Below are 25,004 nucleotides of genomic sequence, written 5' to 3' on the forward strand. Positions count from 1 at the left end.
TTCTGAGCCCACACTCACCCATGTATGGAAAGGCATCATTCATATGCTAATGATCACAGCTGACAATTAAAAACTAGCTGGAGCAATAATGAATTCCCCCCCCCCCCCGTCTGTCTCCCTTTTCCCTCCACACAGACACTACTCACTGGGCTGCCCAGTCAGTTTTCAGAATCACTGCTGCCTTGGATGGGGCCAGAGGGAGGGAGGGAGGGAAGGGCAGTGTCTCCCATTCTGCTTCTCAGCAGGTCCTCACCCAAGCTTCGCAGTGTGAGGCACTGTGGGCTGAAATTGTGAATAAATCTGGGTCTTTATGGTGAGGTAAGAATACTCTGCACTCTGATGGGCAACAGGAGAGTTCGGCTAAGCAGTGTAGCGGCTGTGGGAAAGAGAGGCAGTAGGTAGCCTTTGACTTAAGCGAATGATGGCCTTACTTGCTAGCCTGTGATGTTTCCTGCTACAGCAACCATGAGCTGCCGTAAGAACCAGCTGAACCAAGGGTAGAGGGTAGGGCTTACTAATACAGTTGTTTGAATTTTCCAGTTATTTATGCAAGTTTTTAATCTCAGAAATTACTGATACGTATATTTGTTGTTTCACGTGATAATTTGAAAAATTATTACTGGCCTGATTCAGTCTTGCTGTTTCTCTAAAAATGTGTTAATTTAGGAAAGGAACTGTCAGGTAGTATGTTAAAATTGCCCACGTCTTACATTCTTATTGATCAAGAGATGAGAAGAGGTTTTCAAAGCTCTGAACTGGGGCAAAATAATGACACGAAGTAGTACTCCTTTTTCCTTGGTTTTTTTGTTTTTTTTTTTTAACTAAGGGTCCTAGATTTCAGTATATATACTCAATAGTTGATACTTTGAGCTAGTAAAATTGTGTTTTAACAGAAATTTACTGATTTCTTTCCAAGTATTGTGAGCCCACTTCAACATGGTATATAGCGTGTCCTCTGATTGAGTTACAGTTTTTTTGGGCATTAATAAAGAGGTGTATTGTTGATTGTATTAAGCATATAAATCTCACTCAATTCTGGGGGTGGTGGTGGATATATATTATTACTATGATCCTATGCTAATTTATTGCTGTACATATATCATGATGTCATTGTACTCCTAAACTAATTAAGGCTAGGATCTGTTGCCTTTTCTCAAGGTCCAAATCAGGAGCAGAAGGAGACGGAGCACGAGCAAGGAACTCAGGACCACAAGGGGTGCACCCACACACTAAGACAATGGGGATGTTCTATTGGGATCTCACCAAGGCCAGCTGGCCTAGGTCTGAAAAAGCATGGGATAAATCCGGACTAGCTGAACATAGCGGACAATGAGGAATACTGAGAATTCAAGAACAATTGCAGTGGGTTTTTGATCCTACTGCACGTACTGGCTTTGTGGGAGCCTAGGCAGTTTGAATGCTCACCTTACGAGACCTGGATAGAGGTGGGCAGTCCTTGGGCTTCCCACAGGTCAGGGAACCCTGATTGCTCTTCGAGCAGATGAGGGAGGGGGTCTTGACCGGGGGAGGGGGAGGGAAATGGGAAGCGGTTGTGGGGACGAGGCAGAAATCCTTAATAAATAAATAAATTTAAAAAAGAAAAAAAAATAAAAAGGTAAAATTTACCTTATTTCTAGACAAACTGATAGAGAATAAAACAAGCAGTATAATTTCATATATAATATAGAGCTGGAATGTTCTAGACTAGAAACTGACCTCAGAGGCTACCAGAGCTGACATGTTGGCTTTAAACGGTGCGGAGACATGGAAACCAAAGGCTCGGTGTCCTCATGGTCTGTTTGTCTGAGTATGATGACATGCATCCTGCTGACAGTTTCTGCCCCAGGGAGCAGTGGAGGACCCTGGGCTCCCTTGGCTGATGGAAGGTGCTAGGCCGGACCCCCACTTTGTGGGCTATTCAGCCTTTCAAGCCTGCAGAGAGACCATGCTGGGGCAAGTTCACCAGCACACTTACATACTTGCTGTGAGTTTTGTACACATCGGCCTTTGTCTCACCGTGTGAGTCAGCGACACTCCACCATGTGCTGGAAGAAGGCCCACCTAACTTCCTAAGAGCCTTGGGCTGGGTGATGCTGAACACTTAAAAGAGATGATGGGCACCTAAGCTTATCAGTATGGCCTTTTCAGTTTGGGGTCGTGGTATTGCTATGAAGTAATACATAGTCACTCTGGAGAAATACAAATAAACAAAATGATGTTAAAGCATGACCTGGGACTGAATGGCTCAGCTGGTAAAATGTGTGTTGTGCACTCATGCATGAACACACACATGCACACACAAACACATGCAAGTAACCTGTAACCCTGCTTCCCAAAGAGAAACTACTTCCCATTTGGGGTGTGCTCTTGCAGCTATCTGTAAACGTTTTGTTGAAGCTCCTCCAGGCGGCTGAGTATAGATAATGAATGCTGTGTTAGGAAGGCTCACATGCCCACGTGCCCTGTGAAGTATGCGTTTTCAGTTATCTCCATTATTCTAGATATTAAAGAGAGGCACAGAAACATTAAGTGACTTTCCCAGAAGGGTCACATTCTAAGCAAGAAATGCCAGACTAGAAGGCAGATGTCACTATCCCTATACAGGATGCGCAAGTAGTCTGAAAAGAAGAGCCATGCAGACCTCTGTGAGCTGTGACTTGAAGCCCAGATCAGCATTAACTGTCTATGTCCCTCAGAGCAGTCTGCAAAACTGAACCAGACAGTGTTCTTTTGTCATGTTGTCTATTTTCACCGTTGTGGATTGAGAAGCCAAAGGAAGACTCAGCACTGTGTGTCACCTCGATGGGCAACTCTTTGCTAAATTAAAACCAGTATGTTACAAAGAGAGAATGTTCATGTGTCTTTGACTCTCATCCTTAATTCTTGCTGTGGCTTAGATGTAGTTGGCCCATGCCAATGGTGTTGATGTTTGATTCCCAGTGTGACAGGACAGGAGGTATCTGCTTATGGGATAGGATTAGGTTGTTAGAGAACCTTTATCAGTGCTATCAAAGTGAGTGTGAATTCTTGCTACAGTGTAACTGACTTAGTTCCCTAGAAGGAGGGCTTCTGTGCGGGATGCCTTCCTGTCTGTAGTCTTCCTCAAGTGCCCGCCTGCCCTTCCTCCTGCCAGAGATGACATTTTAGGGCTCGTGTTGATACTGTGCTCTTGAATATTTCAGGCCATGGAATTATGAGCCCAAATCTGCCTTTCCCCTGTAAATTACCCAGTTAACAATGTTCTGTTACAGCAATGGAAACACACTGAGACACCTGTCCAGAGATTGTCTTGCTCAATTCTATTGTTCCAGTAGTTTGAAAGTTTATTATTTTTAAGCAAAAATTCCTGATAAGATTTTTAAAAAGTTAAGATAAATTATTTGTGTTGGAAAGAATTAACCTCCTTTTATGGGAAGGTTGCATCTTAAATACTACACAGGACACTGTGTCAGGTCAGAAGCAAGATGCTAGGGTATATTTATTTTTGTTAAAATTGTTAGAATGTGCGTTTGGAAATACTGTGTCTTTTATTTTTTCTTTCCTCTCTCTCTTTCTTTCTTTCTTTCTTTCTTTCTTTCTTTCTTTCTTTCTTTTGAGGCCAGGTCTCACTACATTGCTTAGCTTGCCCTCAATTGGTCCTACCAAGCACTGAGGCTATATTCCACCATGCCTGCTTGGGGGAAAGTATATTATTATAGATATATTATTTATTATTATATTGATACATAATATATCTACTCTTATAGATCTATATCTGTAGTCCCCATCTTCAGCCATTTCTGTCTTCGAAGTGATTCGAAATGCAGAGGAGTCCATGTGCTTACGTGATGCTCGCATGAAGTGCGCCTTCAGATGCTGTTCTGTGACGCTTCCTCCCAGAATCCTCACGTGATAATTGCACGCTATCAAGTGTTCACATGAGAACATTTCCTCCATCTGCTCCAGCCTTCCCGGAAATCTCAGTCCTGCTTGTGTGTGCTCCCCCCCCTGCTGTGTGTGGTTGATAGTGCTGTGCCATCAATGAGGAAAGCCAAGAATTGTATTACTGGTTTCTATGTATTGTAGAATCACAAATCCACCTTCAGAGAGGTCAGGCTTCATCACGTGCCAGTCTGATTTCCACTGCCCTTCACTCCAAGGAGCCAGATGGGAGGGTCGCACTCTGTGCATTTATATATCCTCACCAACTTCAGTTAGAGCATCACCCGAGCTATTTAAATACATTATTGTGGTCATATAAGATCCAACATTCAAAAAGTTACTGAGAATAATATTAATATTAAGTGACTTTAATTACACTGTAATCATTGGCTTTGGCAAAAAATCTCAAATGGCATAATGGTGCTCAATGGGAAATAGGTTAAATAAATCCTCATATAATACTGAGCCATTAAAAGGACAAAGATGAGACATCTTTACACTGCAAGTTGTGATTCTGTATGATGATGATTATTATTATTGTTATTATTATTATTCTGTATGACTTGACCATTAACCTTGCTTCAGTTGGGATTATTTACAAATCTACTTGGAACACCAATCAGTAGTTTTGTTGTAGCAGTTTGTATGTTTAGTTGATTCTGAAAGAACACTGCTTTTACCTAGTGTGATGCTGAAATAATTCATAACTAGCTGGTGGGCAGGAAGGGAAATAAAGTGTTTAATAAGTATCTTTTAGAAAGAAAGGCATCTGTATGGAACATCTGCTGTCTTCATTATACCTTTAAATAAACTGTGCCTCCGGGGGCAAGCAGGTACCTGCTCTGGCACATTGTGCTATGACAAAGATAAATCTTGGACCTCTGGTAATTTATTGTTGTGTGGAGGATGCCTTGGGAGAGGAGGGACATAAGGCCCCGACTTATATATATGGGTCCAGCAAAGCTCATTTGGAGCCTACCCCTGAGAATGTGACATTTCAAAGATAATAATGTTCCCTACTCCTTGGTTGTTGACTGTCATTTTAATGTTTGGTCTAAACATTTCTCGAGGGATGTAGCACACAGACAAGCATGTGGACAGTGCTTTTCGGTGTGTGTCGGCACAGGCTTAGTGGAGTTGCTGGATCTCTTTGGTGTGTGTCGCCACAGGCTTAGTGGAGTTGCTGGATCTCTTTGGTGTGTGTCGCCACAGGCTTAGTGGAGTTGCTGGATCTCTTTGGTGTGTGTCGGCACAGGCTTAGTGGAGTTGCTGGATCTCTTTGTGTGCTTTGAAGGGATGCACGAGACCAAGGAACACTCTCCATTTACTGCTCAGTCCTGCGTGCAGTCAGCCAAGTGTGCGGAGGCCGCAGAGCCCCGCAATGGCTGTTCTCTGAGCGCCTTGTACATCAGCTGCCAGGTTTTTACAGACTATGACCTAACCAAGGGTGGTTTCGATAGTCAATGACAGAGAAAGACCTTGTGGCTCCAGAAAATAATATTTAATCACCAGCATGACTCATCTTATTGGCCAGAGGAAAAAATAATGACCTTAGCGATGAATTTTAAAGCCAGAATCAAAACATTTTTCAGCTGTCCCCGAGAATCAGCATTTCTGTGACTGCCCTGTGCTCTCTCCCAGACCTTGACAAAGGGACATCATCAGAGTTAATGAGCAATTAAGACATACTTGCCTGTCAGTTAACTGGCCTACTAATGAGACCAAGTAAGTGCTGTCCTTAAAACTGTCAGAACTTGTATTTTCTAGAAACCGTGTATTCTCCACTCTCTGTAGCTATGAGACAGGCCAGCACTTAACTTTGAAAATGTAAAATAGAGACAAGAAGTGTGCAAACTCAGTATAATTTACTCTAAACTCAGAATGCGAATTTTTATTCCTTTTCCATAAATGACCAAAGTGATACCTTATTTATCTGAAATCTTGTCAGACAATTTAGGTACTGAACAGCCTTTTCTCAATGAATGTTAAAGTCTGGGGTATATATTAGATTTCTCTTTTTAAAAAAAAAACAGAACTGATAGTAGATAGGTAGATAGTAGATAAATGGGTAGATGGTAGACACAGATAGATAGATAGATAGATAGATAGATAGATAGATACACACACATACATACATACATACATACATACATACATACATACATAGGAGATCTACTAGAGTAGCTTACAGGTTGTGGTACAGCAATCTCTGTCTCCTAATTGAAAGGCCACTGTTCATTGCACAGGGCTGGATGTCTCAGCCAGTCTCCAGTCTGTGTTAGAATCCCTCAGAAGGTTCTGCTCTCAGGGAAGAAGTGCCTCAGCAGCAGGAGAGATGAACTTGCCAGTGAGACTGAGAACAAGCAAAGTTTCCTTCTTCCATGTCCCTTCATTTGGGTTACCAGCAGAAAATGTGGCGCAGACTTCAGGTTGGTCTTCTTCAAATGATCCAATCAAGAAAACCTCTCACAGGTGAGCCCACCTGCTTGGGTTTTGGTTGGTTCCAGATGTAGCCAAGTTGACAATCAAGATTATCAATCAGAGGGTCAATGTGGAATTGATTCCTCAGTTTTAGATAATAAAGTCCAAACCATAGCCCATGTCTGGCTTTCAGTTTTGCCTTGAATATGATGAGAAACTAGAAAGGTGTGATTGCAGGAATAAGCAAAGTGCTGGGAATGGATAAAAATGGATAAAAGCTGGGGCGGGAAGGTGGGCTACTGGAGGAATAAAGGGGGCTGTGACCGTGATATACTTTAAAGTGTGGGGACCTGGGTGACAAATTAGGAAGATGGAAACAGAAACAGGAACTAGACCATGAAAAGCCTAGTGTTTACACGCTACTTTGCCCATGAGCCTGAAGACAGTTTAGAACAATGACTCTCAACCTTCCTAATGCTGCAACCCTTTTATACAGTTCCTTATGTTATAGTGACCCTGATAATAAAATTATTTAATTGCTATTATATAACTATAATTTTACTATGAATTATAATAAATATCTGATAAATATATATATATGGTATATGATATGCAACCCCCAAAGGTGTCACAACCCACCTATGGTCTAAAACCATTGAGAATTTTAAGCAGGGGAGTAACTACTGGGTATGGTGGCTCATGCCTATATTTTCTACACTTGGGTTGAGGCAGGAGGGTCACAAGTTTGAGACCAGCCTGGACTACTTGTTTAGACCCCATTTTAAAAGAGCAATAAAAAAACAAGCAAACCCTAGCCAAAGCAAAAGAAAGCCAGAAAGGCCAAAAACTAAGGGAGTAAGCAAATCACATGTGTGTTTGGAAATCGCTGTGCTAGGTAGGTATGGAGGAGCGAGGTACTTCAGTGATAGGCAGCATCTCAGGCACCATCGTCAGGGACCCATGCATGAGTGCATGGGTGTGCATTTGCGTGGTGCGTGACTGGAACCCTGAACTGACTGAGGCCCAAAGCTGGGCAGAGTAGAGCTGACATTGGAGTCCAGTGTCCAGCCCCAGACCGTGTACTTAATCTTTCTGTTGCTTTGCTTTCACACTGCCTAATAATTGTGGTATTAAATCATCATCAGTGATAATTTAATAATTATTAGTTTTCTAGAGCTGCCATACAAAATAGCCCAGACTGAGTAGATTCAACAACAGAAATGCATACTCTCCTGTTTCCAGAGACTACAGGTTCAAAGCCAAGGTGCCAACAAGTCCATTGCCTATCTCCCACACCCTCAGTGTGATCTTCCTTCTTTGCCTCTGGCTCTGAGGGCTCAAATCCCCTCTTGTAAGTACGCTATTCAAACTAAATAAGGGCCCATTCTAACAGCTTCTTTTTTAAAAGAAATTAGTTGCTTTGGTTGACAAAGGTTGTATATATTTATTCATGAACAGCATGATGTTTCAAAATAAGTATGTAGTATGGAATATCTCATTCAAATGAATTAGCATACGTTCACACACACACAATCTGTTGATCAACATGTGTCTGGCTCCTGGTCCCTCTCTTTTACCCACATAAGGAGGTTTCATTTACCTTTCTGGCCTGGCTTATTCACTCAACATAGTTAAGTCCATCATGCTATTGCAAATGCCAGGGCTCCCCTTTGAAGGAAACTGCTGCTCTGCTCTGTATGCATATTATTTTCTTTATTATTTATGCATCCACAGGCACTTAGGCTGATTCTGTGCTGATTGTTCAAATACTGCCAGACTGCAAGGGCAGCTCTTCTTCCAAACACTGAATGCCATGTCTTTAGCTAAATGCCCAGGAATAGGGTTTCTAGATTTTACCTTAGGTCTACTTCTAACTTTTTAAGAAACCTCTATATTGTTTGTCTTAGCTATTTTTCTTTTTGCTTAGATAAAATACCCAGACAATGGTGGCTTAAAGGGAGAAAATATTTCTTTTGAATCACAGTTCAAGAGTGTGACCTGTCACTGGGGCAGGAGTTGGAAGGGCCTAATTGCCACATCCCAAGTCAGGAAGCAGAGAAGGATGAGTAAACCAGGCAGCTTTCTCCTTTGTCTGCCCTCCAGCACTCTCTCAAGCCCAGGGAATGGTCCACTTTTAGGATGGTTGTCTCCCGTCAGTTGAGCTGATCACTGTATTCCCCAAAGCACAGCCAGAATCCAGATGAATCAACACAGTCCCTCACAGGTGTTCTTGTCTCCTGGGGATACTGATATTTGCTTTCTCTCACTCCCTCCCTCTCTCCTCTTCTCTCTCTCTCTCTCTCTCTCTCTCTCTCTCTCTCTCTCTCTGTGTGTGTGTGTGTGTGTTGGTGTATGTTGGTGTTATACATGTGTACATGTTTGTGTATGACTGTACACATACATGCATGTACATGCTGAGGCCAGAAGGCAGATCAGATTCCCTTCCCGATTGCCCTCCACCATATTTTTGAGACAAGGCTCCCTGCCATACTTCCTGGTTTGGCTAACTGGTATACCAACAAGAACTAGGATTCCCTGTCCCTACTTCCCTGGACCAGGGTTTCTGATGTGGGACAGCACACTGGCTTCTTAACGCCTGTGCTGGGGATCAAACTCCAGTTCTCACACTTCGCCAATGGCGCCACCTCCTTGACCCCACCTCCACGCTGATTTATATAAAGAGCACACTGACTACCTTCCCACCTACAAAGACGGGCCCTTCTATCACTTCCTCTGCAACATTTACCCGGTGACAGACATCTCACTGCGGTTTTAATGTGCATTCTCTATGATTGGAGACACTGAACTTTTTTTTCAAATACTTATTGGTCCTTTGCTTGTCTCCTTTTGAGAGCTGACTGCTCAGATCCTTTATCTGTCTTTAGACTGGGTCAGTTTTGTTTTCTGTCTGTTGGCTTGTTAACTAGAAATTAATACATAGTCTAGGTACTAATTCCTTATATCTGTAGTTTATGGGCATTTTCCTCAATTTATTTGTTGTCTGTTCATTTCATTGATTGTTTTTTGCTGTGTTTGAAATTCCGTTTGTTAAAGTCTGTGCCTGGGGAGGTCATATCCTAGCAGATACGTGTATATATGCATGCGCTTTTGTAGTGAGATCTTCCCTCATGGTTCTGTTGTTGTAGCTCCTTTGTTTTGGGTTTCAGTACTTTTGTCTTTCAGACCTTATGCTTTTCCTCCCGTTTTGAGTTGCTTTGTGAATATATGGTGTGAGGTGTAGGTGTAAAATCAGAAAGTCTTCTCTGTGCAAGTATTCTGAGAGCCTCATTATAACTTAATCACATCTGGAGGGTTCTAGATTTTAGTGCTTTAAGGTGTACGTGTGTAGGAATGCAATTCGGCCCCAGATGATAGCAGTGCTAGCAATAGTTTTCATATTCTACTAAGCACTATAAATGTTCTACTGGTTTAGTTTATGTTTTTGTACTCTGTTCATTCCAATTTGATTGAAATTGGAAGAATTTTAGTGTTCGTTTCTTTTTTTTTTGTAAAACATTCATAAAATAATTAAGTTAATCTTTATAAAGCACTGGTTGTTACTATCTTCTTGGATAATGTTAAACTTGCTATAGAAATTTCCACTACAGGTTTTATCATTGTTTTCGATCTTTTTTTTTTTCATTTAAACAATGCCTGGCCCATTATCTCCAGTCCCTTATTGGCTAACTATCACATATTGATCTAACCCATTTCTAATATCTGTATTGCCACTTGACTGTGGCTTGCTGGCATGAGTCTAACCAGTGTCCGTCTGGGAGAGGATAGTCAAGGCGTCTGCCTGACTTTGCTTTCTTCCTCCCAGCATTCTGTTCTGTTTACTCCACCCACCTGTGTTCTGACCTATCAGGCCAAGCAGTTTCTTTATTAATTAACCAATGAAAGCAACACATAGAAAGAAGACCCACGTACATCATTTCCCCTTTTTCTGTTTAAACAAAAAGAAAGGCTTTCACTTTAACATAGTAAAATTACATATAACAAAACAGTTATCAAGCAAAAATTACAATTATAATATTTATATCTACTTTATCTTTTATGATAATGTTTTCAATCTTCTTACTGGATAGCTAAAAAAAGTCAGAAAATATGAAATCTCAAAATGTTTTCCAAGCTACAGTTAACATTCATTCAACTATATATGTAGCCTTTCAGTTTAGTGAAAAGGTAGAATTCAGACAACATTAAGAGTGTCAGGGAAGACTTTATTAACAGCATAGTTTACATCAAGAAGGAGGGGCAAATTTATAAATGCAATGACCTTACTGACTTCCCATCAATAGAGACAGTCTTTTCTGGCGAGTTTAGGTTGTATGAGTGGTGACTGTGGGTATGCCCAAGGACTGCAAGGCAAGGAGTGAGTTTGCTAATCAAGTCAGTAAAACATTCTGCTTCCTCAGAGCTATTAGTAGTGCTGGTTGCCTGGAAGAGTCATTTGCACAGCTGACTTAAAATGCTCTGGCCCTTACATTGGAATCCATAGCAGGGATGTGGGACAAGTCAGGGTGCACAGGCAGTGGTCACAATCCATAGCAGGTGGGTGGGGCAAGTGAGTGTGTAAGGCAATGGTCAGAATCCATAGCAGGTGGGTGGGGCAAGTAGGTGTGCACAGGCAGTGGTCACAATCCATAGTGGGTGCATGGGGCGAGTGTGTATGGGCAATAGTCACAATCCATAGTGGGTAGGTGGGGTAAGTGAGTGTGCGCAGGCAATGGTGTAATAGAGGAACTGGGCTTCCTTCATCCTACACATCCCAGATAAGCTGGGCATGGCTTTGCTGGTGGGAACCGAGTTCTGAAGATCAGCTTGGGTTGTTCTCCTTTTGCTCTGCATCTGTAAGAACAGAGTTGGAAATTGGGTCTGTTTGTTTCTTTGCTTGTTTGAGTCAGGGTCTCATTATGCAGCCCTGATTGGTTTGGAAGTACTCGTGTAAACCAGGCTGGTCTCAGGCTCAGGGAGCTCTGCCTGCCTGTCCTCCAGAGGACTGCAATTGATGGTGGGCACCGTCCCGTCCAGCTGTGTTGTTTTGTTTATTAAAGTTGAAGATGCACATAGTGCCACCACCTACTTTAGAACAGCCTGGCTGTTCTAAACCTTGCATGTCTACATTTAATACTATGTGGAGAACCCATATAGTGTAAAGAAATGACTAAGGTGGGTTTCTCTAGCCCCTATTCGCACATAAAGATAGTTTCCTTATGTGTCTCCATAAGGGTAAAAGAAGCCATTAAGACCAACTTTCATCACATTCCAGATTTTAATGGAAATTTATGCAATTAAGAAAATACAAAATAGCATAATTTTTACGTATGCTGTGCTCTAGGCTTTAGACTTTTGAAGAATGCCAGCATAATGCAGTGAATTTTAATGATTTTTGCTTATAGTGCCTTTTAAAAAATGTTTGCCTTTTAACATGTTTCTTATTAGAGAGGAATGAAATTTTTTCATTCCTAATTAGAGCTGGCTATAATGCGATGGCGGGGCTGTGCCATTTAAGAAGGGCTCAGCTGACACTTCGGCACAGAAAAAGGACTAGTCTGAGCGCTTTGGCAGCCGCTTGGCCTGTAAAATTAAGAAGTCCTTATTAACACAGCTCTTATTGGACTATCACTCCGTGAAAGCCGTGGAGATGGCTGGTCCAGACTACCTTGGCACACAGCACTTGAGAAAGAGAGGTTGTCATTGGCTGAGAGTCACGCAGCCTGTCAGTCCCCAATCTGATCCTAGAGTCTGTGTCGCTCTGCTCTCTGTACGGAATCGTTTCTACCGGGTTAGCCTAGTTTCTGTTGCAGTATTACAGTTCTACAGGCTGGGTAATTTATAAAGAAGAAAAGTCTATTTGGGCTGTAGTTGTAGAGACATACAGGTAAGGCCTCCGTCTAGTGTTGGCCTCCTGCTGATGGCCTCCAGGTGATGTGGGGCATAGAGCACATGCTGGAATAGCATCTCCTGTCTCTCCTTCATGAAGTCACTGGGATTCCAGCATGCTGAGTAACACTATAATTCAGTGAGTCATGACCTCTTGGGGGTGGAGCGACCCTTGCACAGCGTTAGGAAGGTTGAGAACCATTGCTCTAACTCTGATCATCCTCTGAGAGATCCATCTCCAAACGCCACAGTCAGCTTAGGTTTCTACCTTCTTACCACCTCACACGGGGTGGGGGTGGGGTCCATTGCAGAACAGAGAGTCCTGGGACACACACAGCATTCTAAATTATACCATCACCTGGGTTCACGTTTCCAGTGTGATAGTCAGCCCTAATATAAGCTGAGTTCTTTGTGGCATGGGATCTTCACGTGCCTCGAGAAGTACCTAGTGAGGAACCACAGCTAAGAGGTCGAGGGCTGTCTCTTTAAATAAGTTCTAATGGGTTCCAGTAAGCAGTCACTGATAGAACCCAAACCAAAATAAAGACAGCCAGTAACCATAAAGGACATTGAAAAGGGGCATGCCTGCCGTCTTATGTTTTATGTTAAGGCTGCTCTTGTAATTTCAGTTGCCTTTGCATGATAGGGGCAGAGCAGGTGACATTGTGCCATCTCCTTCCCGCCACAGCCTCTACAGGAGCAGTTCTTAACCTGTGGGTTGCGACCCTTTGGGAGTCGAATGACCCCTTCAGAGGGGTCACCCAAGATTATCAGAAAACACAGATATTTACATTATAATTCATAACAGTAGAAAATTACAGTTATGAGGTAGTAACGAAAATAATGTTATGTTTGGGGCAACATGAGGAACTGTATTAAAGGGTCGCAGCTTCAGGAAGGTTGACAACCCCTGCTGTAGGTTAAGAATAAGCAGAGACAGACTTCCTCCTTTCACCGGGTACTCGCAGCTTGCATTCATACGACAGTGGCTGCTGAAACACCTAGAGTGTGTGAAATGTGGTGCTGAGAACACAATGATGGTAAATAAGATATAGACCATCCGTGTCCTGAGGGAATGCATGGCGTCCGGTAGAGAAAGCAGTCAACGGGAAGATAAATGGATAAGAGGAAAGACACACAAATAAATCAAAGTAATCATAACTGGGGGCATTGCTGTAGAAAGGATATGAATAGGGTGTGGTTAGAGAAAATAATAGACTCAAGGGAAGAAAGTGGAGCCACAGGGAAAGATCGCCAAATTTCTGCCCGAGTTGGTATTTAGCAATTGATGTTGAGACCTAAAATATGAGAAAAAGCAGACAGCTGGGAAAGAATTTCGCGTGACATTTACACATCCTGCCAGGATGTGGCAGGGTAGAGCTGACAACCACCATGGTCATGTTTATCCCTGGGAGATTGGTATCCATAGCCTCAAGGTGAGGAAGAGACAGATGTGTGTGCATCTGACAAGATGGAGAGCAGGGAGATGTTTCCTAGTGGTGAGTAGATTGGGTAGTACAGGGCCTAGGACCGCAGGCCCTCACCAGCTCTGCAGGGTCTGATACCCTGGGCCAGTTCTGCCTTACACCGAGGATGGCATCAACGAATTGTGGCTGGTGGTGCTTAGAGGTGGAAGAGAGAATCCCAGCTGTGTGTGCTTCCCAGCCTCAGTCTTGAGGACCTGTGTGCTGGTTGCTCCATCTAGAATCAGGTGAGTCAGTGTGTCAGAGGTCATCAGAAAGCTACCGTTCGGTTTGTGATGCTTTGCAGTAAAAGTTGGTAAGCTTTAGACGAGGCCAGACACCAACACGGTATCCCTGGGTGTTCCAGCTCCTCTGTGTCGTCTTGATATCCTTCAGTGGCGTGACAAGTCTTTTAGGGCCTGGGATCTCTGGCCTTTGGAATGGGAACAATGATGCCGTGTCCTTCCAGCTGGGTCCTGCTGTATTGGAATGTCTGCGGTGGCACATCCATAGGCTGGAGCAGTTTAGCCAGCAGATAGTGACTTCTCACCATTCTGGAGGCTGGAAGGCCAAGGTCAAAATGTTGGCACACCTGGCTTCTCTGTGTCATGTGAGCGTCCACCTCACCCTTGGCCTCACACCCTCTGTACGTGTCTCCTGCCTCTTTCCTTGTGAGAACCCCATTCAGAGTAAGTTAGGGCCAAACTCATATTATCTCACATAACCTTACTTACCATTTTAAGAGCTTTCTCTTCAAGGGAAAGCATACTCCCCTCCCTGTGGGGGCTTCTGCCATTTGTCCTTAGAACATCCCTAGTCATGTTTTCCTGCCAGCTGTTTTGGGTCAAAATAAATAATTTTGGTGGTTATAATGTATAATTAGAATATTTTAAGCCTCGAATAATCCTTGTACTCTGATTCTTCACAGAAATGTAAGGCCACAGAAAATGTGGTCATCTGAAAACTAAAAGTTTCAGATGAGCTTGGGGGGAAGCAGTTCAGCTCCTGTCAAATAGGCGCCATCTATGAAGTGTTCACCACGCCAGTGTCTGTGCTTTCCCGAGATCTCTTTGTGGTAATAAAGGGGGATGCAGTACCCATAATAGCCCCATGAACTCCCCTTTTCAAGATCTGGGGCACAGAGGAAGGAAATAGCTTGCCTGGGCATGTGGTTAGCGGCAGAATTCGAATTCTGTTTCAGTCCATTGTACTCAGGCATTCTTCCCCAGGAGTCCCACTCTGAGCCAGGACTTATCACTAACCTGTGCCCAGTGCCTTCCTCATGCAGAGCCTCTGTCCTGAAGGGCTCACAGCCACTCTGGGGGTTTCTCCTGGAACCAGTATGGCCCCTCTCTTTAGCCAGTCAGCATTCTTGGGCTTCTAGATATCCGTCTCTGGAGTCCTTTAGTGATCTCAGCAGCGAAAGTTGTGTTTTTCCTTTGCTCTGTAAAAGGCACAAGCCTGGGCTTTGGGAGAGTCGCTTTCCAGTTCCAAAGGGCTCTGCTTCAGGAATCAGAGTTTAGGCCACAAATTCAATATTAGTTTCCTTCGACCACATTTTCTGTAGCCTTACATTTCTGTGAAGAATCAAAGTACAAGGATTATTCGGGGCTTATAACCATTTAATTATAGTTTATAACCATCAAAATTATTTATTTTGACCCAAAACAGCTGGCAGGAAAACTTGACTCAGGATGTTATAAGGACAAATGGCAGAAGCCCCCACAGGGAGGGGAGTCTGGGCAAGGCAGCCATGTGCAGGGTTGTTCTCCGAGATCACAGACTTAGCTTCATGCTTGGTTTCTGAAGTCTCTCTTTGTGCATTACCCTAGAGCTAACTCGGTGCATGCTGAACCTTTTGCCCTGGGGTTTACCAATTCATCGCATCTGCTTCTGTGCATCTACTTCCATCGAGAAATGATACAAACATCACCACTGATGGCCTCAATAAGGTATTTCAGAAGGCTCTGAAATTCCCCATCTCTAAGAAGGTCTGGATAAGAATCAGTTCTCTTGTGCCTTCTTTCTGATGCTGTTGGGAAAGGAGCAGAACGAGTTGCTGCCAAAGAGCCAGTCTAGACGGAACCGGATCTGAGTATGGTCACACTGTTGGTGACGAGTAACGTAGGTGAGATGTGGAAGCAGCCCGACCGGATGACTGGTACACATGGAAACACATGTAAATTCCCACATCTGCCTGCAAGTGGAACCAAAATGCAGCAACCAAGCACAAGTAGCTAAGTTGGACTTCATTGAAATTAAGAAGCTCGGCGTCATAATGGCCAGCATCAGAAGGCGCAAAGATGGTTTGTAAGTGACGTCTGATGAGGGAACTTGCTTGCTTATCTAAAGAGCTCTGCAGACCCAGAAGTGACTGAGAACATGATTAAAGGTGGACATGTGATCTGAACAGATGCTTCTCCAAAGACACCCAATAGTCTACCAACAAGTACACACACTTTACAACCTTACTACAATAACTTTTAAAAATCCTAAATCTTAGCAATAATGTAGAGAAATCAGCAACCTCATGCCATGATGTTGAAACTATAAAACGGTAGCATGGCTTTTGACAACAGCCTGGTACTTACGTGAGTGAAAAAAGAATAGTTGAACTTTGACATACCAAACAGGAGTTTCCATAAGAAGGAAAAATGTAGCTTATGTAAAAATCTATGTGTGGAAATTCTTTGTAATAATCAAGTAGAAATAACTTTAATCGGGTATGATCAGACAAAGGGCATGTATTTCATCTGTTCCGTGGAATAACATTTGGCCGTGAAGATAGTGAGACACTACTAAAATGCTCTAACCCAGATGAACCCGAAAGCATGCTAAGTGAAAGAAGCCAAACATGGAGACCCTCATTGTATGAGGGTACTAGTTCTCCACTTTGTCGCTATTATTTATTTATTTATTTCTCCACGTTTTTAGATTGTCATATTCATCCTAGTGGTTGTGAAGTGCTGTGACCCCGTGGTGTGATCTGCATGCCCTCGAGGACGGTGACACAGTATCTTCCATGTCAGTGGACTGGCCAATTGTTCTTCTTATGATTTGTTTGAGTGTTGTTGTTGTTGTTGTTGTTCATTTGTTTTGTTATTTACTCTTCAACCAGTCTGGTAGTGTGCAGTGACACCTTACAGTGATTTTCATGCAACTATACTAAATAATAATGAAACTGTACATCTTTTCTTGTGTCTGTAAGTTTGTTGCGTCTGTCGCTTTGGTATTAATTCAGTTCCAACCCACTCGACAGGTGAAAGAACCTGTGAGTTACTACTCACTCTGTAGGTAGTAGACTTACATGTCACTGGAGATGCCAGTGGATTCTGTTACCTTGTATGGGATTGTCATTCATGGAAAGGATCAAGTAGTTCAGCTACATTTTCTTTGTATGTGTGATGCTGTTTTTATTTTTCTGGTGCTAGAGAGGATTACACATGGGGCCCTGAGCATGCTAGACAATGAGATGCACCCTGGCCCTTGCTTGTTATTGTTTTAATAAAGTACCTCACTATATAGTGCAGGCTAGCCTTGAGCACCGAGGTGCTAGGAAATCAGGTGTGTGCCACCATGCCAGATTGTGTTCAATTATTTCCATGCTCTAAAAGTTTGGCCAGATTGATTCTTTTTGTTGTTGTTGTTGTTGTTTTTTTAGTTGTTTTTATTGAGCTATACATTTTTCTCCATTCCCCCTTTTTCCTCCTCCCCATCTACCCTCTTCCGTGACCCCAAGCTCCCGATTTACTCAGGAAATCTTGTCTTTTTCACCTTCCCATGTAGATCTATGTATGTCTCTCTTTGGGTCCTCTTTGTTGTCTAATTTCTCTGGGGTAGTGGCCTGTAGGCTGGATTTTCTTTGCTTTATGTCCAAAAGCCACTTATGAGTGAGTCCATACTGTATTTGTCTTTCTGGGTCTGGGCTACCTCATTCCACATGTGCTCAACTGTGTTCACATCAGCTTTATTTGTAACAGCCAGAATGTGGAAACAACCTAGATGCCCTCAACTGAAGAAAATAGGTAAAGAAAACGTGGTGCATTTTCACAGTGGAGTACTACACAGCAGTGAAAAATAATGACATCTTGAAATTTGCAGGCAAATGGATGAACCTGGGAAAAACAGATTGATTCTTAAGTTATTCTTCAGGGATTTTCTTTTTAGAAAGAGTTAAGAATTATCAACTTCTTATTAGTTGATCAATTCTGTAAGCTAAGTTTACAAGAGTGAATTTTTAGTTTATGGCTTTAATAGTGACATCTTATTATTTTCTAGAATATAAGGGCTTTGAATTGGTGGGGTGATGGGGAGGGGACTTCAGCCGTACTGTCTATGGGCAATCAGTGAGCTCTCTGTAGCTCTTCCTACTGATAGAGAGAAACAGGAGTCTCTGAAATCTTGCAAAGCAGACTGTAGAGTGGGAATATGTTGATTTTTATAGGTTGCTGCCAAGTAGTTACTTATGAGAATTTAACTGAAATATGTGAATTACTGACCTTAATTTAAAATAGGTTTTATGTTAGCTATTTTATAGTAGCCTTTAGATGAGATTTTAGCAGCCAGATCAGCTCTGCCTATTAAGAGTTTGACTGCCGTGTTCTAAAATGTATGGAAGATGGAAGGAGGACCCTCGAAGGGCTTAGCAACCATGTCACTAAAGTCCCTGGTGAATCCTTCTGCAGTCTAGCTTTGCAGTTAGCCATACCTGGAGTCCCAGCTGTCTCTCCCTCCCCAGTGGACACTGCAGGATTGATGGGAACTGGTGGACAGGGAATGGTGTCCCCCTGGTACATCTGAGATGCATGCCTGAGGTGGGGGATGCAGGACACTTGGAATATTTCCGCCCTCGTTTTCCTGTCTCCTTTTCCCTGATCGTACACAGTGAACACAGGGGAGGCTCACCACACTCTTTTCAAGTTCTTGCTGTCCCTGTGTTTTCAGAGGAAGGAACCGAGTTGCAGAGAAGCAAAGTAGCCTGTCACATAGCGGAGGTCACACAGAGGGGAAATTCAACTGTTTCTCCCATTACCTCAGCAGTTGGTGCATTCTACCTTCCAGTCTAGTTCAGATTAATAAAAGAGAGGCTCCCGGGGCAAGTTAGGCTCCCTTCCAGTTTTCCAGTAACGTAAGGAAGTCCTTCCTCATCTCGGCAGTTGTCCTTCTGAAGTGGCCACACCAACTGCTTCATCCCAGAGCTGAAATAACCTATAATCTGAGCAAGGGAGAACCAAGAGCAGCCTCGGTCACTGCGAACCTGTCTGCAATTGATTCCCAAGGCTCATTGTGTAGCCCGTACTTCCACATCACTTTTAGCCATGAATAAGGGAACGTGTGCATTTTCCAGATGCCTTGATATTTACAAGTCTCACGTTTTACCATTGGAAGCGACTTCAGCGAGCATATTCATGGGTTGACACAAGTAATTAGCCCTGACAGTAGAACTGCGAGATGATCCATTCATAAATTTGTTTCTCTGTCACTCCACTCCAAATCTAATAGCTGTCTAGGCTTTAATCAATTCTCTGTGTGGACAAAGGGCCACCTTACTAAATTCCTCCACCATTGGTTCTAGTAAGAGAATTTTATCAGAATTAATATATGCTTGGAATTTAATCTTTCTATGTGCAGGAACTGGTAAAGATCAGAGATGCTAATCTTTCTAGAGAGAACAAATCAATAAGACAGAGGATGGGCAGGAAGAAGAAGGGAAGGAAAAAGGGAGGGAGGGAGGGAGGGAGGGAGAGAGGGAGGGAAGGAAGGAAGGAAGGAAGAAAGGAAAGAAAGAAGGAAGGAAGGAAGGAAAGGAAAGGAAAGGAAAGGAAGGGGGAGGCATCTAGTGTGTGCTGATGATACACTAGAGGTCCTGAGCCCTTTATGAACACCCCCACCCCCCACCCCTGCTCCGAGAACATGGAATCCTGTCTGAAGTGCCTTCACCTCCCTCCCAAGGACTAAAACAGCCTGTTCAGTACTCATTCATTCTGGAGAAGGCTGGGAGACCCCATTCCTCTCACCTGCCCCATCTCAGGAAATTCTTTTGTTTCTCCCTTGGTGCCTCCATCTCAAGAGAGACCACCTTATAGGGTGTAGGGGAGGGGCAGACCCACCAGAGGAAAAAACACTGCTTTCCTGCTCCTGCCCTTTTCTAATAAGATGTGCACTTCCCAGAAGACCTGCCCTGCCGCTGTCACCAACTCTGAATCCTCCAGGCTATCAGGAAGCGGCTTCCTCTCAAGAGACACATCCCACTAAATTCCTACCATTTCTGTTGCTGAGGCCTAGGGCCGCCTCCTTACCTTAGTGGCTAACCTGCCCCTTTCTCAATCCTTCCTACCCCTCCCTGCCTTCCTAATGCCAGGTGTGCCTGCTTTCCCCCTGCATGTTCTCTTCTGCACGCTCTGGGTCATGTCCACCTCTAAATATCTCCTTTCCTATTGGTCAGTAACTTCCACATTTATCTCCTCAGTACAGATATCTTTAGGAGCTTCTGAAATTGTATGTAACCTATCCAAGGACTTCTCAGAAGCTGCTGTACAAATTGGATTTCTCTCCCCTCCATCTGGTCCATCTAATGTTGCCTCCTGGCTGCAGGGAGTGACCAAGTGCTCCTGATGTGTCCCCAAAGGTCCCAGTGCTTCCTCTTCTTGTCACCTCCGGCAGAGCCATCATTACTCTGACTGGATACTCAGAGTTAAAAATGGAGTGATAGGAAGCCCACCCAATCATACAAGCCTTGCAGTTTGGTCCCTAAAGGAGACGGGTGCCCTTAGAGCACCAGGGGGCTGCTGCGTTGAAATGATCTGTAGGGTGACACAGTGGGCTGAACAGTCTCTTCAGAAGCCACTCCACCCAGCTCTGAGTGTGACTTTATGTGTAACACATATCTCTACAGATACAGTGAAGGCTGTCAAAATAATATCGCCCTGGGTTAGTGGTATAGACCCTAAATGCAGCGACAAGTGTACTGATAAAAGAGAGGAAAGGTCGAGTCAGACAAGGACGGATCACAGGAAGAGAGAGGTAGGACTGGGGGCGGGCAAGAGGCCAGAAATCCAAAGAACTCCTAGTGCCCCAGCAACATGTCATGGATTCTCTGAGGATTTGCTATCTATGTAAAGCTTTGGATATGTTCACCCTGACTGAGACCTGCTCAGCCAGAAGCTCTGCCAAGGTTTCAAAAGCTCTGTGGGCTAGTCTGAAATCCACACTATCTCTTAGGTAGCATTGCTAGGCCCCACCCTGAGCTCCTGATGTGGTAGGTCTGACTAGAGTCTAATAAAACGCTTATCCACTCATCTGGGAGTTGCTCTGGGAACCAGATGTGGAGGTGGACCCAGTCCCTGTAAAGGGGGCCCCAGAACCCCAAGAACATATTCTATAAATGCCACATGATAAATGTGAGTCAGCCTGTCTCAAGTGTACTTTCTATGAAACTCCTTTTCAGTGTTATCTAATGATCTAGCAGCAAAGGGTTTCTTAAATACCTGTTGAGTTAGTCAAAAGCCGTGTATAAATCAGCCTAGATTAGATGTCTGGAGTTGAAAGTTCTTACCCCACCTAAAACTTTCTACCTGTCTTGGCTTCAGCATCCATTATAATTTATTATATTCAATTTCCACTTTTCTGATCCATAATTTGAAATTTGTTTGTGATGTTATCAGCAGTCATTATTCTGCAACTTGATATATGTATTATAATGGTAAAACAAAGGCAATTTTCTTTTTGAAGTTAGATATTGGTGCAGTCTGTGCCAATGGGGCATTTGGCAGTGTGTAGATAGAGGATGTTCGGTAGTTACAGTCAGAGAGAGAGAGAGAGATGGTCCAGACTTGGGGCCTAGCGCTACTAAATGTTCTCCCTCCAGAGGACTGCCCTGTGCCATGAAAAGAAACAATAACCTATCCGTAGCTGACATGGATAGCTTCTTGGTGACATGACTTCTGGGCCTGTGACTCATGTTGGCTGGACTTACTTCCTGTGAGCATCCTGTGTCTGTTTTACTGGTTCTTCAGGAGGGCTCCACATCGTCTTATATATAATGTGATTTAATTCTTCTAGCACATACTTCTTCATATGCAAGTCTAAGCACTGTGAGTTTTCAAGGACCTCTGAGGTGTAAGCCTGTCCGCAAAAAAGTCACAGTGCCAGCACCAGCAAGAAGCTAGAGGTGGCATAAGAACGAAATAAACAAGAGGAACCCAGAGGGAACAATATCTAGTGTGTCAGGCAAAATTCAACCAGCAGACAGAGCCACTGCGAGTTGGTATCAAGAGTTACTACAAGGAACTGACTCATACAGTTGTAGGAGCTGAGCAGGCAAGCCCAAATTCCATAGGGTGGACCACCCCAGTTCTTAGGAATGGCTGAAGATTCAGTCCGTGATACAGTTTCTTCTGCTGCTGCTCTCGGGCCTTTACACCGATTCACTCAGGCCCATCCAGATGGCCCAAGGTGAGTTCACCTGGCTGTGGACTTTAAACACCGCATCAGATACCTGTACAGCAGCACCCTGGTTTGTGTTTGTTCTGTTTTTTGAAGAACGGAAGAGTCATCAGTGGAGAAGTGGAGAGGAGACATTCCAGACAGCTTGATACCTAAAAACTAGCCAAAGCAAACAATGAAAAATGCCGCGGTGGAAAGGAAGGCAGGTGTCTGGACTGGCTGGCTGTGCTCCGTAGCCTTTCTCTGACCTTCAGCTCTCCATTTTCTCATCTAGAGAAACAGGTTCAGTAGTTGTCAGAACTTTTCACCAAGAACAATGAGATGATGTTTTATGGCCATGATGGTGGTGATGTTGTGTTGATGTGAGCTGGGGTCACTGTGTTGGAGGAAAGGCTGGTAGGAAAACAGAGTGTCTTGTGACAAGCTTTATCTAAAGTGTGCATCTTCAATCAAGGAACAAAGCATGAGCCAGCATTCTCTTGATTCATATTGGTTCCTAATGACTAAACATGAATGAGAAACCTATGTATCAATCTATAGCCAGTTACTGCAAAGTCATTTGCTTTGGGCCTAAGACAAGGCAAATTTCCTTTTTTTTTTTTTTTTTTGGAGACAGGGTTTCTCTATAGCTTTTGGTTCCTGTCCTGGAACTAGCTCTTGTAGACCAGGCTGGCCTCGAACTCACAGAGATCCGCCTGCCTCTGCCTCCTGAGTGCTGGGATTAAAGGCGTGCGCCACCAACGCCCGGCGCAAATTTCCTTTTTAATACAGAAGCAAGCAGGCTGTATTGTTGGTACTTGAAGTATTGGTGAGGAAGAATCACTTATTATAAAGTACTGGATGCTTTGCCTTACCAGGAAGAGAGTTAAACCATTGACAAGGAGCTTGCTCCAAATTTAGGTAGTAACTGCTGTGGCCAGTTGACAGTCACCAAAGCAAGTACCAGTAAAGGCCCGGCAGAGTGAGAACAGGCTGGCTTCTTTCTCCCAGGGCTGTGCCCTACCAGCCGAGCTGACTCTGCTAAGCTAGTCTCTCCCCTAGTTTGCAAAGCCATATGTATTTTGAAGGGAATTTAATCCATGTGTTCCTGAATCAGTTTTGGCTAAGTCATTAAGCAGTTATTTTGTAAATGTGATTTCATGTTTGAAGTCTCTTAAATGTATTTTTAGTAGATTTTCATCCTGCACAAAGCTCATTTTCTCGTGGCCTGTTTTCTTGTTTGGCACGCTGTGCATCATCTCAACACATCTCACGGTGGAGGCACAAGGGAAAGCTTGGGCCCAGCAAGTCCAGTGCGCTGACAGGGTGCTTTGAAGCAGCCGGTGTCTGTTTGCAGGACTGTGAACCCTCTTCAACTGCAGGTGCTATACCTCAAGCTACTGTTACCCCAGCCACATCACCTTCCTAGCCCTCTCCTACCCTGCTCCCGACATGGGCATCATGAAGAGGACTCAGGGACAGCAAGAAAAGGGTGAAGAATGAAATCAAATTGCCTCCGAAGGCCTGTTTTTATGCTTTGTCATGTGAGCCTTTCTTTTCAAAATTGAGTTCATTCTCCTCTTTTACCTAGTGCTCTTGCCCGCCGGGAGGATTAAGGAGTCTGATAAAAGAGACTACAAAAGAGAGAAATAGAATTGAATTAAGAGCAATCCCCGGCGTCTTACTCTTGGAGCAAATAGAAAGTGTGATCTACTTGGCCGAAGCTAATTGAAAAGTGGTTTCTTCTTCTTCTTAACTAAAAGAAGTTTGAAAAGGAAAGTCTTTGGATTCCTGTGCGGTGGGCCAGGCTGTGCCTGTGCGTTCAGGTGAGGCTTGAACGCCAAGGACGCTGCTGACTGCACAGGGCAGTAGGGCAGCCATGTTTGGGATATGACTGAGCTCTGGGTCAACCCTGACTGCCTCTGTCAGTGGCATTTGCCACCTGCAGGGACAGGTTTAAGCAGTTGACGCTTCCCCTTGGGCTCTGTTGGCCTCTGGAGTATTTTTCCATCAAGTAGATGGAAAACTGTTTGTCCTTAAACCTTTCCTGAGCGCTATATAGTTGTGGTGTTGTTTTGGGTTGTTTTTTACAAGGAAGTTGAGATATTCTTTCGTGGTATTTTGTAAGGCAGCGATGGCTGTTGGCAGGTACCTGCCTCCAGCAGGTTGAAGTCTCTGTGAGAGTTATAGATGTCCTCCCCAACATATGGAACCTTTGAGGGTCTTTGTGGACTTTAAGAAGCCCACTCCCTGTCATTTCCACTATATTAAAACCTGTGCAATCCCATCCTTAGTCCTTAAATACACAGTTAAAGCATAAAAATATAGAACACAAACATATATGTAAACATATGTATAACTGAATTGTAAATTGTTGAAATGGTATTTTTCATAGGCATTAAATTAAACACTTTTTACTTTTTTCGTAGTTTATTTTGGGGTCAACTAATTATTATATGGCTTGAGCGCTTTAGTCCCTCAACCCTGACCCTGCAGTGGCTAAAGTCACCTCTTGCTTCTTCATTCCTTCCAGTTCCCCTCACCCTAAGACAAAACCTAGGCCAGTGCTTCATAACCGTGACTGGATGACCAAGCAGTTGAGGAAAGGAGAAGAAGAATTACCAAACAGAGAACAGCTGGAACATGGAGTTTAGCATTGATGTATGTCTAGCCTTCTGAACTTTTATTTTACTTTTTATTTATTTATTTATTTATTTACAGTCATAGGAGAGCTAAAAGGACATTCCACAAACTGTCAATTCAAGATGTCGTTGGGAGCACCCTGGTCCACACCTGCAATCCCAGCTCTCAGGAGGCTGAGGCAGGAGGATCACAGGTTTTGGACTGTCTTCTATACAGACCATCTCTGTAAAACTATTGTATTTCTGT

The 25,004-nt window shown here is 43.5% G+C and overlaps 1 protein-coding gene across 2 annotated transcripts in view; it reads left to right on the forward strand.

The window, feature by feature from the left end:
- The window catches only part of Rhbdd1 (rhomboid domain containing 1), a 123,342-nt gene that overhangs the window by 81,458 nt on the left and 16,880 nt on the right, over nucleotides 1–25,004 (forward strand). The window contains exon 7 of one of the 2 annotated variants that reach the window (XM_041650757.1): nucleotides 15,524–15,632. The exons of the other annotated variant lie outside the window; for it this stretch is intronic. Coding sequence (XP_041506691.1) covers nucleotides 15,524–15,612 — 89 coding nt within the window. The 3' untranslated portion in view covers nucleotides 15,613–15,632. Of the gene's footprint in view, nucleotides 1–15,523; nucleotides 15,633–25,004 lie in introns of those variants that run through there. 2 annotated transcript variants of the gene reach the window in all.

This window comes from Microtus oregoni, unplaced genomic scaffold, assembly GCF_018167655.1.
Source record: "Microtus oregoni isolate MIOR12 unplaced genomic scaffold, Mior012 000004F_ref0000308, whole genome shotgun sequence".
Taxonomy (NCBI): domain Eukaryota; kingdom Metazoa; phylum Chordata; class Mammalia; order Rodentia; family Cricetidae; genus Microtus; species Microtus oregoni.